Source organism: Ctenopharyngodon idella, chromosome 7 (assembly GCF_019924925.1).
Source record: "Ctenopharyngodon idella isolate HZGC_01 chromosome 7, HZGC01, whole genome shotgun sequence".
NCBI lineage: Eukaryota > Metazoa > Chordata > Actinopteri > Cypriniformes > Xenocyprididae > Ctenopharyngodon > Ctenopharyngodon idella.
Window position 1 is genome coordinate 21,973,139 of NC_067226.1, and position 23,004 is coordinate 21,996,142.

Here is a 23,004-nt window from a genome sequence, read left to right on the forward strand (position 1 = left end):
ACTCTGTACCAGCAGCACTAAAGGAACCACGTCCGGCATACCCATGGCTGGAATCTTGCGGTATTGTGGAACAAGATTCACCATGCTGGGAGACCTTGTGTCCTTTTATACTCATGGTAAACGATGTGCTAAAGCACCTACCTTGTTCAGGGGGCCTGCCGTGGAAGATGCGAGCGATGGTGGAGGAAGCTGTGCCTCGCCGCAGCTTGTCACGCTTATCTGATCCCATGAGCAGGCCTGATCTACGTCCACCAAGGCTATGTTGCGAATGTTTAATGCCTGTCCGTTGTGATAATGAAAGCCATGAGCATTGTGTGTGTATGTGTGACCCAGAGAAAGAGGAAATTGCTCTTTTTGCTGACTGATAGCCGTCTGCCTGGTGGCAGTGCTATAATTGCTTTCCTCTCGTCCCTCTACTGGGAGTGAGGCTCGACCCCAATCCTGGGGCGAGCAGGTCAGCAGCCTCTCCTCCTTCCCTGGGTTGCCCATCTCAGGTCCGCTTTGAAGCCTTCAGAGGGTTCTTATTAGCCTGTTGATGGGCGGCTGGTGGCACCTTCCTGCGTGATGAATGTTGTGCTGGCCTAGCTGCCGGTCCAGGTGGTAGTGGGGCCAGAGCAGCTTTTACAGGTGGCTTAGTCAGCCACTCCGTTACTCCATCTTCTCTGGATTGAAACCACTCTTGTGCAGATCTCTCAATGCTTTGGCTTGGTAGATTTGCAGAATCACCACATAGTGTGCAGGGCAGAAGCGGCCTGGCCAGTGACGCTGAAAGCCTTTGCTGTGAGCGTTGCAGACGCTCAGATGAGTCTTCGGCCTCTGAAGACACAAGCCCATCCTCCGATGATGCAATTGACAGCTCATCTACTTCACAAGCACCCAATGAGAAATTAAGCTCACCCTGGGGCAAGCCGACCATGCATTTAATATGCATGTTAAAACTAGGTAGAAACAAGACCTTAGTGAGCATCACTAATGTAAAGTGTAAGACAGCATGCATGTGTATTCATAAGGGAGGCAAAGAGAGAAAGAAAGGAAGGACACAATTAGAATTGTTCCCTGTTCTGCAGCTCTCACACACCACTTCACCTCACACTTAACTTTACCACACACACATATTCTGCCTCACCTCAAACATTGCTCTCTGACTCCAATTAGATCCCAATCCTCTTGCCCAGATTGCTCATTTACATTTTAATAATTTAAAATCAATCTCTCTCCACACCTGAGAACTGATTCTGAACCCCCAGTACACACACACACACACACACACACACACGTACGTGTGTGGTCATGTGTGAATGTATATTCCTTATAAATCCACTCATCTGTTAGTAACCCACCTGGTGCTCCAGAACGTGTGTGTGTGCGTGTGTGTGCGCTTTACTTCTTCTGCATGATTTCTCATCTCCTGCAACATCAGCCATTAACCCAGACCCTTCCTCATGCCATGCTGTGAGATTTTTTTGCTGTGTGTGTATGTGTGTGTGTGTGTGTGTGTATGTGTGTGTGTGTGTGTGTGTGTGTGTGAGAAGGAGAGCAAGCAAGTTACAGAAGCACAATGAGCTCCATCCTGCGAGTGAACTCAAGTGCTTCGCTCCCATATGGGTGTTATACGAGGTCTCTCCGTCAGCCCCTCTCTATCACTGACTAGAGAGACATCATTCCCAACTCAACCCACAAACAAGAACAACAAACAGCCAAAATCTGCTTTACTGCCACTTTAAGATTTCAAAGCACACTGTACTCTATGTCAGTTATATATTTCTGAGGAGTGAGATATGTACGGTTATAAGGGAGTTGTCTTACACATAGTTTTACTATCCCTATATTAAACTAGAAAGTCTGACGTTAAAAACCTGACAGTGATGATATCACTGGAATATTTGCATAATCAATTATGGGTTTTTCCTCTTTCTTAAGCTGCCTTTACACTGCAAAGGTGGCACACTGGACACAGAAGCTGCCTTCATCTATTTATCAATTTATTCATCTATACTGTATATTACTATTAGTGGGCAACCAATATGAATTTTATTGATGGTCGACACCGATATCTTATAGAGCAGGGTGGCTGATGGCCGATATATAGTTTATATATTTGATATCACACTATTTAATTTAAAGACAGTAAATATCACATCCATAACCATTAAATTAAAATTGCTACCATTAAATTTGTATATATAAAATAACCAAACACCATTAATTTGAAAATGATTCAATTTGAAAAAATAATTTGAACATGGTAAAAAAAAAAAGTCTGTATATTTTTTACTTTGGATAGGTTTTTCTTAATTTTGTAGTATTATATCATTTTTATGAATAAAGATTTAGTTAAAAACATGAATAAAATCGAAGTAAAGACTGTAACCAACAGTGCACTCAGTTATCCAGTAAGTCTGTGTGCACTGGGGATCATATTTTCTCAAATAAATACCAGGAAATGCTAAATTTACATACTGCAGTGTTTCTTAAAAAAAGTGGGTTGCAAGACTGTTCAGAGTGGGTCACGGAGTGTGTAGTCAAAGAAACAACAACAACAAAATCTTAATGTTTTTCTGATGCAACACTTTTGAAAGATGTGCATGAAAGCTGTTGTCCAGCTCTTGACTCTTCTGCAAAGACTTTGCTCTTCTGAGACAGAACACGTTTTTTTCCATTCCAGTGTGCGGATGTGTTTGAGTGATTCAGTATCTGCTGTCAGATGGGATGATGAGGCTATATGTCAGTGTGATTATTCGAATGTTATTTTCCTAAATTGTTATGGCCAGTTTACGCAGAATGCGTTTTTGCAGTTTAAATTACGAGCATGCAACAATGAAGTTATGCTGTCAATTACCAAAAGTACCAATAAATTACGCAAGTGGTACGTTGTGTGTTAGCTGGGAAGGATTTGCATGCTGGTATGATGTTCATTATATCATCAGGATGAGTGTCTAGTTTAGGACTGCTATTTAATAGCCTTAACTTAAGTGTTAGTGAAATTCTTAGTTGCGTGTATGTTAAGTAATATTGGATGGTTCTTATGTGTGTGTTAACCATTAAAAGTTTGGGTCACGGCTTAATGAGCATGGGAAAATGTGGGTCCCATGGCCAAACCAGTTGAGAACCACTGACATACAGTACACAGTGGATATGACACGTATAATATAGCAGCCAACTGGATATAGCACAGTTTGAGTCAAGGATTTCAAGTTTGTTGCGTGTGCATGTCCAGTGACAGCAGAACTCCAATTTACACGGACAGACTGTAATGCACAGAGAACATAAGTTTTTATAAATGCTACAATGCATCTAACAGCTGTATTTGCCAGAGTTTGCAAAAATTTTTGGAAATAAATGTTTATTAGATATTTTCAAAGCTTCATTTAAATTATATAAATGCACAATTGTTGAATGCCAAAAGTACATGAAAAAGTATTATAGCATTTGCCGTTTTAATTATCAGACAGAACTGTTAAACAATTACAGTAAGTTAATGAAGATGGAGAATGGGTGCCCATGTATGTCTGTTGAAGTTGTTAGTGATGTCAAAATAAAAGTCCCGCTTTTATTCCCAAATTTTAAACAGAAAAACTAATAATTATGGCAATGCTGATAATTAAAAAAGACCAAATATATCAATGTCTCTCTCTGTATTTGGGACTGACAACATAAAGTTGCTGGTTGAGGTTTTTATGAAATGTCATATATACCCACAACAAAGCATGGACCGGCTGAAGTCTTCAGACATTCTTCCAGTAGTTTCATCCGTAGTCTCTGCAGCTCCGGACTATCCCACTCCTCTGGATCAATGCCCCAGTACAGATCCACCACCTGGAAATTACACATACACAGATATTTAAAACATCAAGATTTATCCACTGAAACATTACACACTTTTTCACACCATCTAAACCTTACACACACAAGTTCCGATGCAACTTGCAAGATATGAATCATTTTAATTAAATTAATTCCAACATGATTTTCCTTATTGAACTCAAAAAGCAAAGTTTAGCAAAATGTTTTGTCTACTCTTTTCTTTACAAAGAAAAAAAAATGGGCATAGGATTCAGAGAGTTACTCTGAGAATTACATTTTAGTAGACCTATATATCAACACTCTTAACTAAAGCCTAATTCTTTTTTTATTACCAAGTAAGAAAGATCTGGGGAGTAATGAATGCCTGGGAGAGTATGAATTTCCACACTCTTTCAGCACACATTAGCACTTTAAATGGAACCACAGGGAGAGGAATGAGGGAAGAGATAGAGAGACAGAGAGAATGAAAGAAAGGAAGAGAAACGTAACAAGAAGAGCAATGCTGAGAATGTGTTCCTGCAGTCAGCTAAACGCTGCACTCATGCTGGGACACATTTCACTGCTTACTGCTCACAATTAAGAGCAGCTAATAATTCTGAGTGTGTCTCTTTCGAGAATCTCTCACAAAGCCATTCAAAAGGGTTATTGTTTAAACTCATTATTATGATGAACAATATGCTGGGCTGCCATTTTGTTTTGATTCAATTAGTTGAACTGTAATTTCTCCACATACACCGATGAGCCAAAACATTATAACCACCTGCCTAATATGCTGTTGGTCCTCCACCCGCAGCCAAAACAGCACCGACCCAGTGAGGCATGGACCCCTGAAGTTGTCCTATGATATTTGACACCAAGACATTAGCAGCAGATCATTCAAGTACTGTAAATTGCAAGGTGGAGTCACCATAGATCGAACTTGTTGATCCAGCACATCCCACAGATGCTCAATTGGATTGAAATCTGGGGAATTTGGAGGCCAGGGCAACACCTTCAACTCTTCATCACGTTCCTCAAACCATTCCTGAACAATGTTTGCAGTGTGGCAGGGTGCATTATCCTGCTGAAAGAGGCCACTTCCACCAGGGAACACCATTGGCTTGTCGTCGTCCCATAGTGCATCCTGGTGCCATCACATCACAGTGCCAGTCCAGTTCTGATGCTCGCGTGCCCATTGCAGGCGCTTTCCACGGTGGACAGGGGTCATCGTAGGCACTCATACACAGCAGAGCGCGATGCACAGTGTGTTGTGACACATTCCTCTCATAACCATCATTAAAATTTTGTGTGACACAGTAGACTTTTTGTTGGCTCGGACCAGACGGGATAGCCTTCGTTGCTCTTGTGTATCGATGAGCCTTGGGTGCACAACAACCTGTCGCCAGTTTGTGGTTTGTCCCTCCTTGGACCACTGTTGGCAAATTCTCACCACTGCTGACCAGAAGTAACCCACAAGCATTGCCATTTCAGAGATACTCTGACCCAGTTGCCTTGTCATAACAATTTGGCTCTTGTCAAAGTCCTTCCTGCCCATTTCTCCTGCATCCAACATGCTGATTATGAGAACTGATTGTTTGCTTACCATCTAATCTAAGCAGACTTTAATATGTGGCCTTATTAGGAGATGATCAACGATATTCGCTTCACCTCTGACTGCTCATAATGTTTTGGCTCATCAGTGTATACTGTACCCACTCACTCTCCAAACCAGGATAGAAGCACATCTTAAGGGGGATTTCACACCTCATTATTCATATTTGTGGCAAGGTTGAGAGCCGTGAGGCCAGTGGAATGAATACTGCACCGCACACCGGTCTCAAGATCCACGGAGGAGCTCCGGAAGAAAGAGTGATGACAATGGAGGGAGAGAGAAGGAACCACAGATGTGTGGCATTTATTTTGTTGATTCTTTTATCTTAATGTGCGACATTCATTTTATTTTCTATTTTGAATTTTATTTTATGATTAAAATTTATGGTAAAGTTCAGCTGGCTCCCACCTCCTCCTTCCCCACATTATGAACAGTGTTACAATATTATAGACCACTGATTCTTTTGATAAAATTAGTAATAGGGATGCCATAAAAGTAGAGAAACTCCTTTTTGACAGTTTAACCACCCCATGTCATACTAATAATGAAGTGATTTTGGATGTACCTTTGTTTTCAGTCATTGTTTGAGTCAAACAATATCCAGACAGAATTTTTATTAACATATTTATTAGGGCTGCATGATTTATTGCACAATGCGAAAAATAACATTGAACTTAAACACGATCATCGCTTAAATAGATTACAAAATAGATTATGAAATAGATTATGAAATCGCAAAGGCTGCAATTATTTTTTTATGCGCAGCTTGTCAACGAAGTATGGCTCCAAAAACTAATCCATATGAAAGCACTGCGAGTTTGAGAAGCTTATAATGTACATTTGAAAAAGCAACACGCGTCAAACATCTTTCCAGATATGAGAAGCATTTATTAACATCTTGTCCAACAAAAGACAATATTTAATAAAGTTTTTACTCCAAACTTACTTCATAACGACAGTTGAGCATCCTTCTGTGACCATCCTTCTTACACAGAATAAGGCAGTCGTGTGTTTATTAGTCATGTTTAATCAATCAAAGCATTTCAATCTTTTGTTTATTTAGCTACAGAGATATTACACGTTTTATCTTCTTCTGCGACAGGGCATATTTGGAGTTTCTGTGCAAGCGCGCCCTCTGGCTTTCAGATGGAGAAGCATTTACTACTGATCACAGAGCCTTACAGCTCTGACAAGCTGCACATAAAATAATCGCAGCCTTTGCCAAATCGTGTGTGGTTTAATTGCGATAAATCGTGCAGCCCTAATATTTATGGCATACTACAGTTAAAAAATGTAGGTAAGTAAGATATTTTATTGAAAGAAATTATCATTTTTTTTATTCAGCAAGGATGGAGCACAACTGTTTTCATCATTTGTTAATAACATGAAATGTTCATGAGCACCAAATCAGCATGTTTAGAATGATTTCTGAAGGATCATGTGACACTGAAAGCTGCTGAAAATTCGGCCTTTCCATCACAGGAATAGGCTACTTTACATTTTAAAATATATTAAAATAGAAAACAATTCTTTTAAACTGTAATAATATTTTACTATTTTTACTGTAGTTCTGATAAAATAAATGCAGCCTTGGTGAGCATAAGGGTAGGGACACAACAAACCAACGCCAAAGAACTAGCACTGATAAAAGCCGACTGTTGTCGCCTTGCGTCGTGGGAAAAAAGCTGCCTGTAAACACACCGAGGGAACTACAGCTGACTGTCAGCCAGCACGCACATTCTGCACCTGCGTGTAAGACCACTGTCTATTTTTTCATATATATATTCATCTATATTCGTAATTCAGAAAGGGAGACCGCCACTGCAGGCTGCAGATACACAACCCGTAAACAAAGCAGCACGTTCTTACCGTTTTGAGTATCATTCATGCTGATTACTTTCTATTCCACTCGACTCACATTAATATTAAACATTCGCTCAGGAATACTCAGGTACATGACGTAAAATTAGAACAGCCTTCTGTCTGTACCGCCTTGACCAGTTTGCTCACTGTTTTGCTACTATTCTCGTGCAAGTTGAATTGTTCACTAAACCGAACAGCCAATCAGAGTTCTCTCTCTTGCCTGATGCCAATTCTACACGTTGAATCGGCCCAAAAAAACCTGACGGCATCTGATTAGAGCCAACGGTGCAGAAAACAACGGGAAAACTTAGTCGGCTGACGCTTAAAAACAGTCCAACATTGCCCAATGGCCGATCGTTGGCTTGGTGTGTCGCAGGCATAAGATTAAAAAATCTTACCAACCCCAAACTTTTGAACGGTCGTTTATTAAATGTATTTGTACTGTGAGATGTGAGATGTTATTTATTGTCCAGTTTCATAGAAACCAGCAGTTTATATGATACATTATATCTGGTAGCATGACTGAGACTAATTTGCAGTAGTGGTTGGGGAGAAAAGTACATGACATGCGGGGGGAAAAAAAATATTGTGACAATTTAAGAATTCGTTCCAATATATTCAGCTGTTTTTGCCCCAATGTACATGCAGAAGCGCAAATTATCTGCTTAAAACACACAAACTCAGATACATTTACACATAAACACACTTTTACATCCACACACCAAAAAGCGGTATGTGCACAGATGGCAAAACGATAAAGGAACAAGAGATTGAGAGAGAAAAATGGCTCCTGTCTTTGTGTGTGTATGTGGTAATGGACTTAATGAAGAGAGACAGGACATTTCCTCAGCACCAGTATGGCAGGACACAGGAATATCCCTGGACACATTTGTCAGAATCAGTGTCACTGGCGCAGATAATTCAAACGGCAAACACGCTGCGGGGGAATCTCTCCCCACTGCACGCATGCAACGTGAGCGAGTCTGTGCTGAAGGACTCTGTGATCTAGTATGTGTTTCTGTATGTGTGCTAATCACGTCTGTTCAATGTGCGAGTATGAGTGTGATTAGTTTAATTTGATGTTGATTTAATGTGTCTATGCTGGTCACGTCTTTCTTTCTCACAATCTCAAGCAAGTCCAATAAAATTCTGATGTCATTCACATTAGGGTAGCTCTTTAGGACCCCAAACACATTTCTTTTGCTCGGCTGGCAAAAACCAAGCCAATGTGAGCCCTGCCTTCCTCCCAGACTTCATTTAACAAATACAATCATGGCTTCCATCCAAGAGCACATAAAGCACAAGAGACTCCCTACATAATGTGAGCTCTACACTCAAGCTCTCTATGCTAATCAAACTTCTAAGAAGAGAGAAATACTTCATATAAAAAATGTCTTGCTTCTGTAAGTATACATTATAATGTGAAAGGGAAAATCCATGCCAAAAATTTTTTCCACGCCGTCATGAAAAATGTATTGGTAACACTTTACAATAAAGTTAAATTTGTTAACATTATTAGTTCATGATCTAATGGATTAACTAATGAACAATTTTTTTGCAGCATTTACTACAGTTAAAACAAAAAAATGTAGATAATGCAGGGAACTGTATCAGAATGCCAAGCGAAGCTGAAAACCTCTAACATAAAATAAACATTTAGGCCAGATGTGAACACAGACTTTTTTGTCTTAACTATTAACAAAGAAAAATGGCTATATATCATTGTTTGACATTACAATGGGTGTTTACTGTTTACAGAGAGAATACTAGCATCTTAACATCCTATTACAATACAGATAGAGCTCCACTCTATTGTAATAATAAAAACACAGAGGAAAAAACAGTTTGTTTTACAGTTATGTAAGCGAACAAGCCCACAGTTATGTTGTAAACTCCCATGTTAGCAGAGCACAAACGTGAATAGCTGATAATGCATTGCACTTTGTAAACAAAAAACGTGCTCCATCCTTGATCATTACTCCAAGTAATAAGACAGATAAGCTGCATTAATCGACACATTTTTAGATAATATTGGACCCACATCTAAATAGCAGAACTACAGAAACGTGAGTTAGCCGGTTAACATACAAAACTACGAATCTTGAACGATCGCTACAAAATATAAACATCAATTATTAATCATACTTACAGGTTGAGATTCAGAGGAGCAAGCTGGTCCAAATAAACTGGGCATTGATCCATATTTTAAGACCAAGCGTTTTGTGAATCCTGCGTTAAACTCCCCGAGGTTTGAGAAGCAGTCATCAGTAAAATGACGAGAACACAGCAAAAGAGTGTACTGCTGTGGTATTGTTGAAAAAATTAATTTTCCCTGGCGTCTGCGCGCTCAATAAGTGGGCATGCAATATGCTAATGTTTCGTTGTGACATTACAACGAAACGGCTTGGGATTCGTTTTACAAACGACTCGTTTAATTGACTCAGAGTCAACTCTTACTTTTGAGAGACAATAACTTTATATACGGTGCACTTTCAGATTTAAAACTTTGCAGGGTGTTTTCATTCACTTAGAGCTATGTTACACACTACATCAAAGGTAATTTTCAAAAATCCATAATATGGGCTCTTTAAGATTTGTAACTCCTAAGTAACACTACTTTATTTTGTCGATTTGAATTTGTTTATTCACTAAATGTAAAATGACTCGTTGGCCAATAAATTTGTGAAGGCAACTACAGATTTCTTGTTTTTCAAGCAAATTTTCAATTAATAACAACCTGATCTATAATTTTGGTAACCAAATACAGTATATAGTTTTATAGGACAATTGCCTTTGTTTCTCAATGAGCAACACAGTAACAGTAACAGTAACACCACGTCTACACAAGACATGACCGTTGTTGCGTCGCATCGTGCTGCAACAGCTAAAAGCTATCTACACTGAATGCGACAAACCGATCAGTGCAAAGCACTTGGACTACGTCAGAAATAGAACAGGGAATCTGTTTACTGTCGGGAACTTGTTGCGTCGTATCGTGCCGCACCGCCCCACGCCACATCCAGTGTAGACAATATCACTGATTATAATAGGTTCTGTTGTCTTTTGAAGTGTCGTGGTGCTCGCATCCAGTGTAGACAGGGTGTAACAGTAACGGTATCCTACAACAGTAACCACTTAATTTATTCATGCTGCAATGCATGCTGGGAACTCAAACACTTAACATTTCAGCTATATTTGCTCAATATATCATTCTTTGTTCAGACAACTGTTTCACTATTTGGGAATTCTGTTGGTCTAACATCTGTTTTTATGTACAGTAGTTACAAATTTCATGTAGTTACACAAGTAATTCACATTTCTTAGCATTTGTGAATCAAAAGGTCACATAAACTGGAAAATATGTAGTTTCTTTTTTCTTTTTTCTTTTTTTTTTTTACTTTTTACAGTGTGCTAATGTTAATTTACATGTTAATTTATATGCTAATTTAATAAATATGCTAGTATCCATTGTTAATGCATCTTGTTCATTCATAATAATTCATAATAATGTATTAGTATATGTAAATGTTAACATGAATCTAGATTTATAAATGCTTCAAAAGTACTGTTTATTGTTAGATAATGATAGCTAATGCATTAACGAATTCAGCCTTATGGTAAAGTGTTACCAATATATTCATTTTCATATTGTGAGTGTGTTTACATAAACAATAATGTTGATCTATCAAAGATATGTTCATTATGCAATATTACATTTTTTAGTAATGGCAAAAATATTGGCATGTTGTTAAGGTTTTGAAAAAAATTGCATTTTTTCTCTGGTCTTGATGTCAAAATGCAAACACTGAAGACTTGCATCTCGAACAAGCCACTGAAGCACCTTGAATGTCACTAAAGATGTTTACATACTGCATGAAATCAGGGTAATGGCCAAACCTCTGTGTGGCAATCAGGTTTTGTTTAGACCGTGTTTACATGACCTTATATGCTGTTGGTTTATTAAGCATCACCTGTATATGATTATGCATGTAAACACACTCATTGACCTTATACATTGTCATCTGGAGTAAGAACCTGACAGGCTTGTTTAATCCCAGAAATTACAACTAATAGTCCTCAAGTGACATGATCACGTTTGACCATGCTTTGTGATTGGCAGATCACAGTAAAGACTAGCCAGAAGTATTCTTATTGGCTGGATTATGTTTTGGCCGCTGGCTGTGGAGTAAGTGGTGGGAGAACTGTTTTCACTCAAACAGAGTGAGTGCAATCAGTCATGCTTTCACACACACGCACGTTGACACTCGTGCACAAACACTTACACACATTGAGCTTGATGGATCTTAACTATTAACTAACCAAGCAATTAGAGTGTGACAGCACAGCCCCTGGGAAAGACTGATAGCAAGGTATATTGACGGTTTAGAAGCCCAAACATCTGGACATGACAACACAGACGACAAACACATCCTCCTCAGGTTTCACTGAACGACAGAGGGAGGGACACAGGGAGATAATTAGCTTGCTTCTGATGCTTTTCATAAAAACAAACCTGAGAAAATGAATCGAGGAGCTGACAGACAGTAAAAAAGCTGTGATGTTCAGCAAAACAATTATATTTTTGGGAACTAAAACCACAAAGCCATTAGATTTGTAAAGAGTGGATGAGTTAGCAGAGTCCACCATTTGAGGAAAATTAATGGCTTAGTGTATTCCCTGTATGCTAACATGAGAAAGATTTTATGAATGCAGTGTCTGCCACTGATTCCTTGAATTACGACAGCTGTCATCTACTTTAATGATGCCCATATCTGTAAATGACAACCTAATCATATTGTTATGAACTATGAAAACAGCTCAATTTAACTGGTATCATGAGCAAAGAACTAATACAGATGCTGACTTCTGTTTTATTGCTTCCCTTAATGCATTACAGCCAACATCTAAACCACACAGGGCTACACAATCATGTCTTCAAAGAAAACACACACGCATATTGAGTATCATTAAACGCAGTATATTACACCCCAACGTGGACTAAAAGAGACTGAAAAGCTGTCATTTTCCACTAATAGTGCATCCATAGAAATGATGAGGTTTACTCAGCTACTGAGGGCTCTGGCCATAAAATTTCATAACATGAGGCAAATATGACTGTATTTACATAATTGCACAGCTCAAACTGAGGATTTGCAAACATAATGCTCCATAAATCCCAAATGGCTGGTGATAAAGGGTGAAAGTGTGTCAATGTCAATGCTGCAAAAGTTCTACTTTTAAATTCGAAACTTGCCCTGGTAAGACATTTGAAGTGACATCAAACTAGGTAACCATAAACTAGTCTCAAACCGAAACATAGGAAAATTCACAGACAAAACAACCCAAGCACTGTTGTTGACAGGTTTTAATACTTTCAGGCTTCACTGCTTCTATAATCTGTCTTCAAAGAACCACGTCTCGCGCTTCTTCTCTTTTCTCCTTGGTTTTCGTGATTATACAGAGAACTTTCAGATGATGCCTTGAAGATGGAACGAAAGGGAATAAAAACATGCAGAAAACTATCAGAGAAAACAACCCACAGAACTGCCTTGAATTAAAGAACAGAGGCACATCTTTTCATGTGATATTTTCTATATTTTTAATCATGTTTTAAACATTACTGTAGTAAATGCTGCACAAAGTTGTTCATTAGTTAATCCAGGTCATGAACTAATAATGTTAGCAAATGGAACTTTATTGTAAAGTGTTACCAATAAATGCATGGATCTTCTCTTTCATGTGTGTTTACTGTCCCTACTTAACTTTTTTTTTCAGTAAGCTATTTTTTTATTCTGAACTAGCACACCAACTCATATACAGGTATAATTACACAAAAACAACCAGCTATACTGTATCAGTAAGTGGAAATTTCAATCTGAGATTGGGCTTGGTATAGCTGCCTGCGGCGATTACAACTTCTTCAAAATAGAAAATGATCATCTAAATGGTAAACACCACAAGAGTCAAATAGTTTGATATCATGAGGTTATGAGCAGATTTCATAATGAGATCCAAAACGATTGAGCGGAGGATACAAACATCATTTACAATGCAGTTGCCAGTTTCAGCCTGATGAAAAGGCCCAAAGATTCTCCTGAGAAGAGTTATGATTTATCATCCTTCTGGCTCCTGCCTCTACATGAATGTATCACTTTAGGAGAAGACAGATGACTCCTCTGATGGCCCCCATTAAGGGCCAATTAGAAGAGAAATATGATACTCCGTGTATGATGGTCAAACACTATATCTTAGCCTTAAAATGTTCAATTATCGAAAACAAGAAGATAAGAAGGAGACCGTCTATGAGAGCAAAAGTTGGAGAGAAACAGAGGCACACCGGGAGATGAAAAGCGTAAGATAGAGAAAGGCAGAAAGCAAGGAATAAAAAGGCCTGTCAGAAGTCCCCTGATTTAAGAGGTTGTTAGCTCACTCACCCTGCAGAGAGAACCATGTTCCTCAACCCCTCGGAGCAGTCACCAATCTCCATGCCTTCATTTCATCTCACATACTACCCACAATGCACTGCTCTTGAGTGCCTCTGCAATTAGACTACTGCTATGGCAACCAGCTGCCTAGCCTGCTTGCCTTTTCAATTTAGATGAGAGTGAGAGAGAGAGAGAGAGAGAGAGAGAGAGAGAGAGAGAGAGAGAGAGAGAGAGAGATATTAGGAGGGGAAGAGAGAGAGAGAGACGTGAGGAGAGAACAGACAAATGTTTAAACCATAAAACCTTTACATCAATCATGTCTATGCCTGGAATGAAAATGACGGGGGGGGGGGGGGTTCTTCTGCAAATGGCTAATCGATGCGATCCAACTGAAAATGTAGAAGTCACCTCAATTCCATGCAAGCCCATGGATCAACGGGCCAACAGCAAGACATAACCTCCAAACTCTGAGATGAATGAGCGTTTGTATCTCGGTCCTTCTAGCTTTTCATCTCTCTCTGTCTCCTTCTGTTTACCCTTCGGCTGTTTTCCATCCCTTTTTCTCACCTTCTCATCTGCTGAAGCGCCAATGAGTGCTGACAGATCCAATGTGCTCTCACCAGCATGGAGCAATTACACAACAGGCCATGAATTCCCAGGGTGACCTGAGGGGTTGGGGTTGCATTCATAGCCTGCTGAGGAGTGCGAATGAGCCACCAAATGATGGTTACATAGGTCATAATCCCACTCTATCACCTTTATAACCTCAACCAAGGCAATTAACCTTGGCACAAACTGCTTATATGCTTTTCTCCCCCAGTACACTTTCCTGGGTTAACGCACCTTTTTGGGTTATCACAAAGTCCATTAGTTCCACAGAAAAGTTCTAAAGGACATTCATTTGATCACAATAACAACAAAAGATATAGGGGAGAGTAGGGCCAGTTGTCACAATATCTCTATATATACAGTCATTCAGAGACTATATACAGTATATAATCTCTAACTAAGGTTTTAAGTCAAAAGTCCAAATGTGCATTTTCTCCAGCAGTAGTTTTGAATCTAGTTTGTGATTAAACACAAATAGCCGACAGATCTTCTTTCATATTGTGACATATCCAAGTGTAACAAATTTTTGAAAAAGAAAATAAATATATAGGGCAGGGGTTTGGTTTTATCCATTGGTTATTGATTGGATTTGGAGATGTGGCTGTTGCATTCAAAAATGAATGCGAGCTTTAAGTTGATTGTGGAGGGGCGGGAATCAAGCATACTAAATGACTGAAGAATTTCAGGGGCTCCTTCGGTAATCTGATTTAGGAACTAGGCTGACATGAGGTTTATGTTAAGACATGAATACCTCATTCTTTTTATCTGCAAAAACATCCAACAATGCCTTTATTTATTTTAAAAGGGCAATGTTTCATTAGCATGCTGAAACCAGAGTTGCATGCCTTCACATTGCTAAGAAAGGTACCATGGTGAAATGAGAGGTTAATGTGTTTATTTGTCAAGATGAAACAGTTGCAGTATGGTGCATTTAAAGTTGAAACAAAGTGCGTGCGGGCTGTGTCAGCTGCGAGCAAAGACTTTAGATTTACAAAGACTGTGCACTCCTATTACTTATGAATGGAAGAAAGTGCAACGCACAATATGGTGGAATAAATCCCGAACTGCTCGTTTTAAAATCTTCCTGGTCTACTGACATTTGTTAAGACATCTGCCTTAAACATTACAATGCTCATGATAACTTTCATTAACTCTACAACAAGTAAATCCACTTCACCAGCTAATTATTCTTTGACAGCGATGCCATAGAAATGTACAGAGCTACCGCAAAAACAGAAGTTCAAAGACAATGTTATTAAGATGGCGGCGCTTGTTTCTCTGGCGCAAAAGGTCTATAGCAGTAAAATAAATGGAACTGTATAAAACAAGTTTTAAAACCAAGCGTTAAGTTTTACAGTCTTGCATTCAATTCAAGAGTAAATTACAAAGCAAATATGCAGCAGCAGTGATTACGTTATCATGTTTATACAGCAGGCAGCAGCAGCAAGCTATTTATTTAGTTGCTGTGAGAATACAGCAACTAAGCATTGTGGACATGAGAAAACGTTTAATTGAAATACCTGCTTTGCGCACATCCACATCCAACCAAGGCTCACCATATTTTGCTCAACCTCTGTTATTCATATATTGTTCCAAATGACTTCCACACATAAGCCTCGTTTCCACCGCAGGAACTTTCCCCAGGAACTAGGAACTTTGGGGTGGTACTTGGTGTGTTTTGACCATAGGAACCAGGGTCTAAATTAAGGTTACAGGTAAAAATCCCTCCCTCAGAAAGTCCCTGCTAGTGAGGTAGTACTTTTTCAAAGTTCCGGAACTTTCGGGGGTGGGACTTGGGCGCTGAACATGCTGATTGGTTGAGTTCACGCAGCATTTTAATTGTTTGACTCCACGCAGCATTTTATTTCAACCATTGTTTTTTTTTTTTAAGTCTGTTGTTGTGCGTGCAGTAATAGTTGTTTGCTATTCTAATCATCAATGGAGTTTAAAAAATACGACCGATGGACTGACAATGATGTTCAGGCTTTATTAAGCTTATATGCGGAGAACGAAATCCAGCGGAAACTGGAAAGTCGCGCGCAGTCCTACGTCACCGGACTATCTTCACAGTACTTTAGACTGCTATGGAAACGTAGCTAGCAATAGGTCTGGGGGAAAAAAGGTTCCTGGGACAAATTATTCTGGGTAATTTTGGTGGAAACGTGGCTATACAAATAGGAGGATAGAGGGTTTTGACAATGACAATTACCAAATTACACTAAATTGTCATACGATTTGGGTTACTGGGTGTTTCTTTTCTCGTCTCTATCAGCCTGCAATGTGATATCATTTGTTAAAGACACACATACCGCGCATTCTAATTAGGTACATTTGAGCCATATTGGCTCAGGCACACATAGTCTACTAGCGTTAAGTCAGTCAGCAAAGCAGGCCCAGGCACACATAGCATAGCCCACTAGCGATAAGCCATGTGGCCCAAAAAAGAAAAAGAGGGGTACACTAGTACACATACTGTAGGGCTACACTGCGAGCTGCTTCATGCGCTTTACATGTGCCTCATGGCACCCCACGTCTAATGGCTAGATCTGCTTGGGGGAAGACTTGCGTAGGCAAATCTAGTCTGCCAAGACCAAGCATATGCCCCCATTTCTTATGCTCAAATAAAACTAAAAGGCCAGGCACACATAGCTAGCATACGCACAATTCCTATGGCTTTTTGTAGTTTCATAAATTGTTCCATTGTGACCCTCTATGCTACCCAATGTAGTGTGACAACATGCCCCACGACTTCATCAGTCTTGTGTTCAGCAAGACGAACCTGCTTACCATTATCACTCTCAAAAACCATGAACATATGAATGCTTTTCATATGCTAAAATCAAATAATACAGCATCTCCTGCGAATCCAACTTCTTATCAAATTCATGAGTTCATAAACATTTATACACATGTGTTTGTATGCAAATCAGTTGGTTCAGTAGGCTACCTAACACATTTAGACTTGACTCCAGACCTGTAATCAAACCTCGCCTCTGCTGCCGTCGTCATGGCAGCCAAACAGTATTACCAGCAATTTGCAAGTGCCTACAGTTCCTCTCTTGTGCTCTCATTGGATTATTGAGCCCATCATTAAGAAGTGTTGTTTGAATGAAAACAGGACTTTGTGTGTGTGTGTGTGTGTGTGTGTGTGTGTGTGTGTGTGTGTGTGTGTGTGTGTGTGATGCGTGAAGACTGGGCCTGTGTTGATGTGATCAAGTTGACTGGAAGCTAATCATGAGTTAGTGAACAGATTACACAGTTGTTCAAATGGTCAGTTGAGGTTTGAGTAAGAGAGTGTGAACCTCTGTGGCCTGTGACGACAGCGAGACGGTCATGTGGGGGGAACAGATCATATATTTTTGATCTCTTTGAGCTTTGGGGTGTTTGTAGGAAAATACAACAATTAAAGATTTAAAATTATGATGCTTGAGGTTCTAATGAATAATTAATCAATATATTTTAGAGGTTGACTGATATATCGCTTTTACAGATTAATCGGCACTGATTGATGCTTTGCAGTTAGCCCTCCTTAGATTAATTAAATCCAGTCACAGAATTTACATGGAGTTTTTTTTGTTTTGAGACATGACTATGATCATTCAATGTATACCTTGATTACCTGAGTAGTGATGAAGCGGTTACACTTTATTTTAATAGTCAACTTTAGACATTCTACTAACTATAAGTAACTATATGCAGCTACATGTCAACTAACTCATATTAGAGTATTAGGAGATTGTTAAATTAGGGTTAGGGCAAGTAGAATAAGTTGATGTACTTGCAAAGTTACTTATAGTCAGTAGACTGTTGTCTGTTGGGGGACCATCAAAATAAAGTGTTACAAGATATTAAACAGACAGTCTACTTTACTCTAATCACTGGTAGTTGTTACTAGTTAGCCGAATATCTAAAGTGGATTATCACAATTTGTATGTATTTTACTTTATTTTAATAAGTCATTAATGTTAATTTTCTGTTAATGTTAATGTTAACAATCTGTCCGCTATCGGCCATATTTTCCAGTTTTATTTATTAAAACTGACAAAAACAACTATCAGTCAAATATATAGAAATATATTTTGCAGTCAGATATTTAGATATCATGATATCAATGAAGGTGAGTAAAATCTCATAATATATAATAAATTGTAATAAACCATTAATTACTGAATCAAATACATACGTATAAGTGGAACACCCAGAGTAAATACGATATGCATGCTTTATGTAAAATCATAACTCAAAAAAAAAAAAGTCTTAGCATTATAAATATTTATATAAAGCCGATTATGGAATATGCCGTATTTCGCTCCCTATGCTGTGAAAGTCCCATACTGTCATGTTACAGCACTTTTGGGCCTGATCCCGCCACTGCTAAAGGGATTGAGTGTGTGCATGTGTGCTGTGACTGGACTAGGATGGAGCCTTCGATAGATGAATACAATACACACACACACACACACACACACACACACAAGCTCACACATGTACACAGACACACTCAATCCAGCATCCATCCCTCTCAGGGACGCCACAGGAAATAGAATCAAATAACGGTGACCAGAAAGAATTGCAATTTGCCACATCATATTTTCTGGTTGAGAGAACTCCCTTCTTTTTCTGTCTGTTTCTCACTTTTCTCTCTCACCTTCTCTCTTTCTCACCCCAGTCCTTTCACTGTTTTCCTCTTCCTCTTTGTTACTAACTTTGCTTTCCTGTCAGTTTATATTAAATAAAAATGTGATAAATGAAATGCAAAAAAGTAATTTATTAGCCAACAATTATTGGCCAACATATCCAGTAAGATATTAAAAACATCCTTAACACAAGACACATTTACTTGAGACACAACATTGTGTAAGATAATAAAACTCTTGAATTAAGTTCAAAATATAAGTTAGACCCAAATATCAGGCCACAAAATGAAAGTTCTGCAGTGACCAACAACATAAAATGTCTCATATCAGATTATCAAAACATGATGCCAAAACTATAATGTGCTGTTATAAGTCTCAGCAATACGACATGACTAGTTTCCATGCCAAATTTTCATTTACAGTTGAAGAAATGTTAATTTGACCACTGTAGATATCTGATGGAAACATGTACAGTATAACACAATGGATCAATGACTAGTTTGAGCTGATGACTGACCTTGATGTCTTATCTCACTCTCAAATCAGTCACACCTGATGTGCATGAGCTGACATGAAAGGATAAGCAGTGATAGAACGGCTCATCTATGATGAAGGATAAGAAGATAGTACTAGGACTCATGAGGAGGTCACATAAAGCTGCAGGGCGTCCGTTAATGTCACCAGAATTGCAAAAAACAAAGACTGTTTCCAGATATCTAATACCAGTATTCTCATAGCTCAAACATTAGAGCATGGCGCTTACAATGCCAATGTCATGGGTTCGATTACCTGGAAAGCAAGAAGTCAAAAATGTGTACTTTAGATAAAAGAGTCAGCCAAATGCATAAATGCAAATATACCAGCCTTTGTGGTATCAGTGGTAATGAGTACTAACTCTTAGTACAAACTCTACTAACTAACTCAGTTAGTAGACCCGCCTATCTATGTTTGAACGATAGGCGGCTTTCAAGCCTTTACTTGCAAATGTACTTTGTAAAGAGCCCTCATGCTCCTTGAGCTGAAATGGCTAGTACACACATTATGAAAACCACCTGTCCTTTTGAAGTATTAATGTAAACACAGTCATTTATGTCTTAAGTCTATGTAAACAGATGGGGAAAAAATTCAAATCAGATGAGTCAAATATGTGCAGTGTAAATGCAGCCTAAAATAACTGCTGCTGTCTATAATAATAATAACATTAACTAATTAATTAAAGGTTAATAACTAGATAATAACATTAACTAAACCATATTGACAAGAAAAAGAGAAACCCCTCAATGCACTTGGTGGATACCTTTGATTTAATGAGCCATTTAGAACTGAGCATGTTAGACTAAATAAATTCATAATGAAGCTATTTTACTGATAATACGGTAGTTCATTTTAATTACTGAATTAGTAATAATGTAGCCTATTATTTTGAACAATCATGCTGTGAAGACAATGGCAAAAATTTGAGTAGTTTTATTGTACTTCTGATTACTTTCTTTTCAAATTCTGTATCTTTACTTGACAACTTGCTATTGTTGAATGCTGCTGTTAGGTACTTCTGGAAGAACAAGCATTGTTTACCTCATTCGTGTCTTTGTAATATTGCTTGAAATTTGTTTCTTTGTTCTTTATTTTATTACTGATTGTTTACTGTACTTGAATAAATATGTTTGCTGGAAACGTTTTTTTTTTAAGTTAAGATTTAATTTGCCATTTGGTAACATCTGTGTGCTCACATGTTCAATAACATTAACTTGCACAGATCACGTGCACTTCATAGATTTCACTACCATTTTGTAGTCCTTCCTGAAACTTGCTACTCATTTGCATAAAGCGAAACTTTTCGCAACTTTGTTGCATCACTGGATACACTTTCATCCTGCCTCCACCAGTCACTCACAGTGCATGTCACTGGCAGCATGAACGGGGCTTAAGGATGCATGTTGTTGATCTTATTGTGAACAATTCATCCGTGCATATTTTGTATTTTTTTTTTTTTTTATTTACCTCATAATTTTTAATCAAATTGTCTTAACACTTCTGGTGAAACGTCAGGCTTCTCTTTAGCGATGTATGCTCAAACTTGCCCTTACTTGCAATCGACAGTAAGTTCACATTCAGATTTTCATCCTTCCAATCAACAATACATTTTTTTATTTTTCGATAATCTGTTTCATTCAGATGTATGTCACAATACGGAAGAAAAGGTCTGTCAAACAAACAAAAAAGGGTTTTTTCTTTAAAAATGAAAAATTATCACAATTTTCAATGTCTAAAAATCACAGAGTTTGCGTTTAACAAGGCGTAGTCTTACATAAAGATCTGTTTCTTAAGGGGATGGCGATCTTGAACTGAGGCTACGTTGGTGTTGGGCTTGACCTGATTTCAATCTCAGCACGTTGTCTGCGCCAATGGCCATGGTACCTTTTCTAGGCCCTGCATTTGTTTATCAAATTTCATGATGAAAATCTCCCAGTGCTCCATTCTCTCAGACAACAAACCATTTGCATTGTAAATACCACTCCAGAGGAGAGGAGGGGAAGAGAGAGATTTCTGGCCAAGCTCCTGAGGGTGAATATAAAAGTGACATGCTTTTGCCTTACATGAGCATATCAGTGCTGAGATCACATAATAGTCCCTGAGAAACTTTGTTTCCAGCCCACAGAGCAAGAGAAAAAACGCAAAAGATTAGGAAAGAAAAAAGGGAAAGAAATCTCTTTGTCATGAACTTAATGGCTGCTGTAGATTATTTACAGAAAAGGGACGGCTGTGTTACCTGGAATTCAATGCCATAGTTCTCCCTGCAGAAGTCTCGTAGTTTGGGATAGACATGTTCTTTCAGAGCATTTCTCTCTGCTTCTGTATCTGTGAAAACAAACAAAACACAAACAAACATGAATATTCAGAGAGGTAAAACAATAATTTGTAAATATTAATACATCTTTGTAAGTCTTAGTCTGTTTAACGATTTATTCAGACTTTTAAAAAGGTGCAATTACAAAAAAAGTGTGTCGTACCATGGTAATGTGATGGTATTTGATATTATACCATAGTACTTTAAAGTGTTTTTTTTTATTATTATTTATATACTATTATAGTATATATTAATATTTTGAATTAGCTTTTATTTTTATATTTTCAGGTTTTCATTCCCTACATTTATTTACTAATATAATCCACTTGAGAAAGTAAGTGAAAACAAATGAGTGAGTTCAGACAATGATGAACACCTGCTGTTAACAAGCAGAATCACTGAAGGAAAGAAGAGAACAGTAAAAAAGAGAAGAGATGAGCAGAAACACAAGAACTACAACTGACTTCCAGCCATAGCCTTAGATGAAATCAACTGAAGTTTTAAACAACTCCACAAACAGCATTACCAGCTTCATTTATTACAAACCAGACTGACTTTATTTCTCTCATACGTAGGGCTGGGTATCGAATTTGATACTTTTTAGGTACCGACCGAATTGCCTCGATACTATCGAGTATCGAAAAGTGTCTTGTCATTCAGTACCAAATTTCGATATCTCCGAAAGAAGCCAGGGAGAGTGGGCGGAGAAATGCTGTCTCTGACTCGTTAAGCAATGTAATAACGTTGCACTACATTGTTATTTATATCTAAAAAATATATAAAACTATGTGCGCGAGAGAGACCCTGAGTGCGAGAGAGTGAGTGAATCAACAGTTTCACTTTCAGCTTATCTCCGAAAAGAACGGGTGAGAGCACCGGCTGTTTATGCGAGTAGCCTGTTCACTACAGTCACTCCAGATACTGTGAAAAGCAAAACAGAAGTGCCGCACTGCCTGCACAAACAGCGGGACGCGCAATGTTTTTTAGACTAGTTATAGGCAGGTACAACACACAGCAGCGTTACATCAGCGTTCGTTCTTCAAGTCTTTGGAAACACGCGACCGGTTCGTGACGGGCTCTAGTTCGCCTGCATGAGCACAGGCTCTGGCTCCAGAACGAGAACAATTCTGGTACAAAAGGGGTATCAGCGTCCTCCTGATACTGCCACTGCGTGCAAGCATCAACCACACCCTCAGAGCGGACATTTTCAAACGGTTGTCTTCTGAA

The 23,004-nt window shown here is 38.6% G+C and overlaps 1 protein-coding gene across 3 annotated transcripts in view; it reads right to left on the bottom strand.

Moving 5' to 3' along the window:
• Positions 1-23,004, bottom strand: part of LOC127516635 (NACHT and WD repeat domain-containing protein 2) — a 64,053-nt gene that overhangs the window by 26,436 nt on the left and 14,613 nt on the right. For 2 of the 3 annotated variants that reach the window (XM_051901417.1, XM_051901416.1), the window contains exons 3-4: positions 21,700-21,788; positions 3,700-3,816 (exon numbers count right to left, since the gene is read on the bottom strand). In XM_051901417.1, the coding sequence (XP_051757377.1) occupies positions 3,700-3,816; positions 21,700-21,788 (206 nt within the window). Of the gene's footprint in view, positions 1-3,695; positions 3,817-21,699; positions 21,789-23,004 lie in introns of those variants that run through there. The other variant, XM_051901418.1, reaches the window with a different exon arrangement.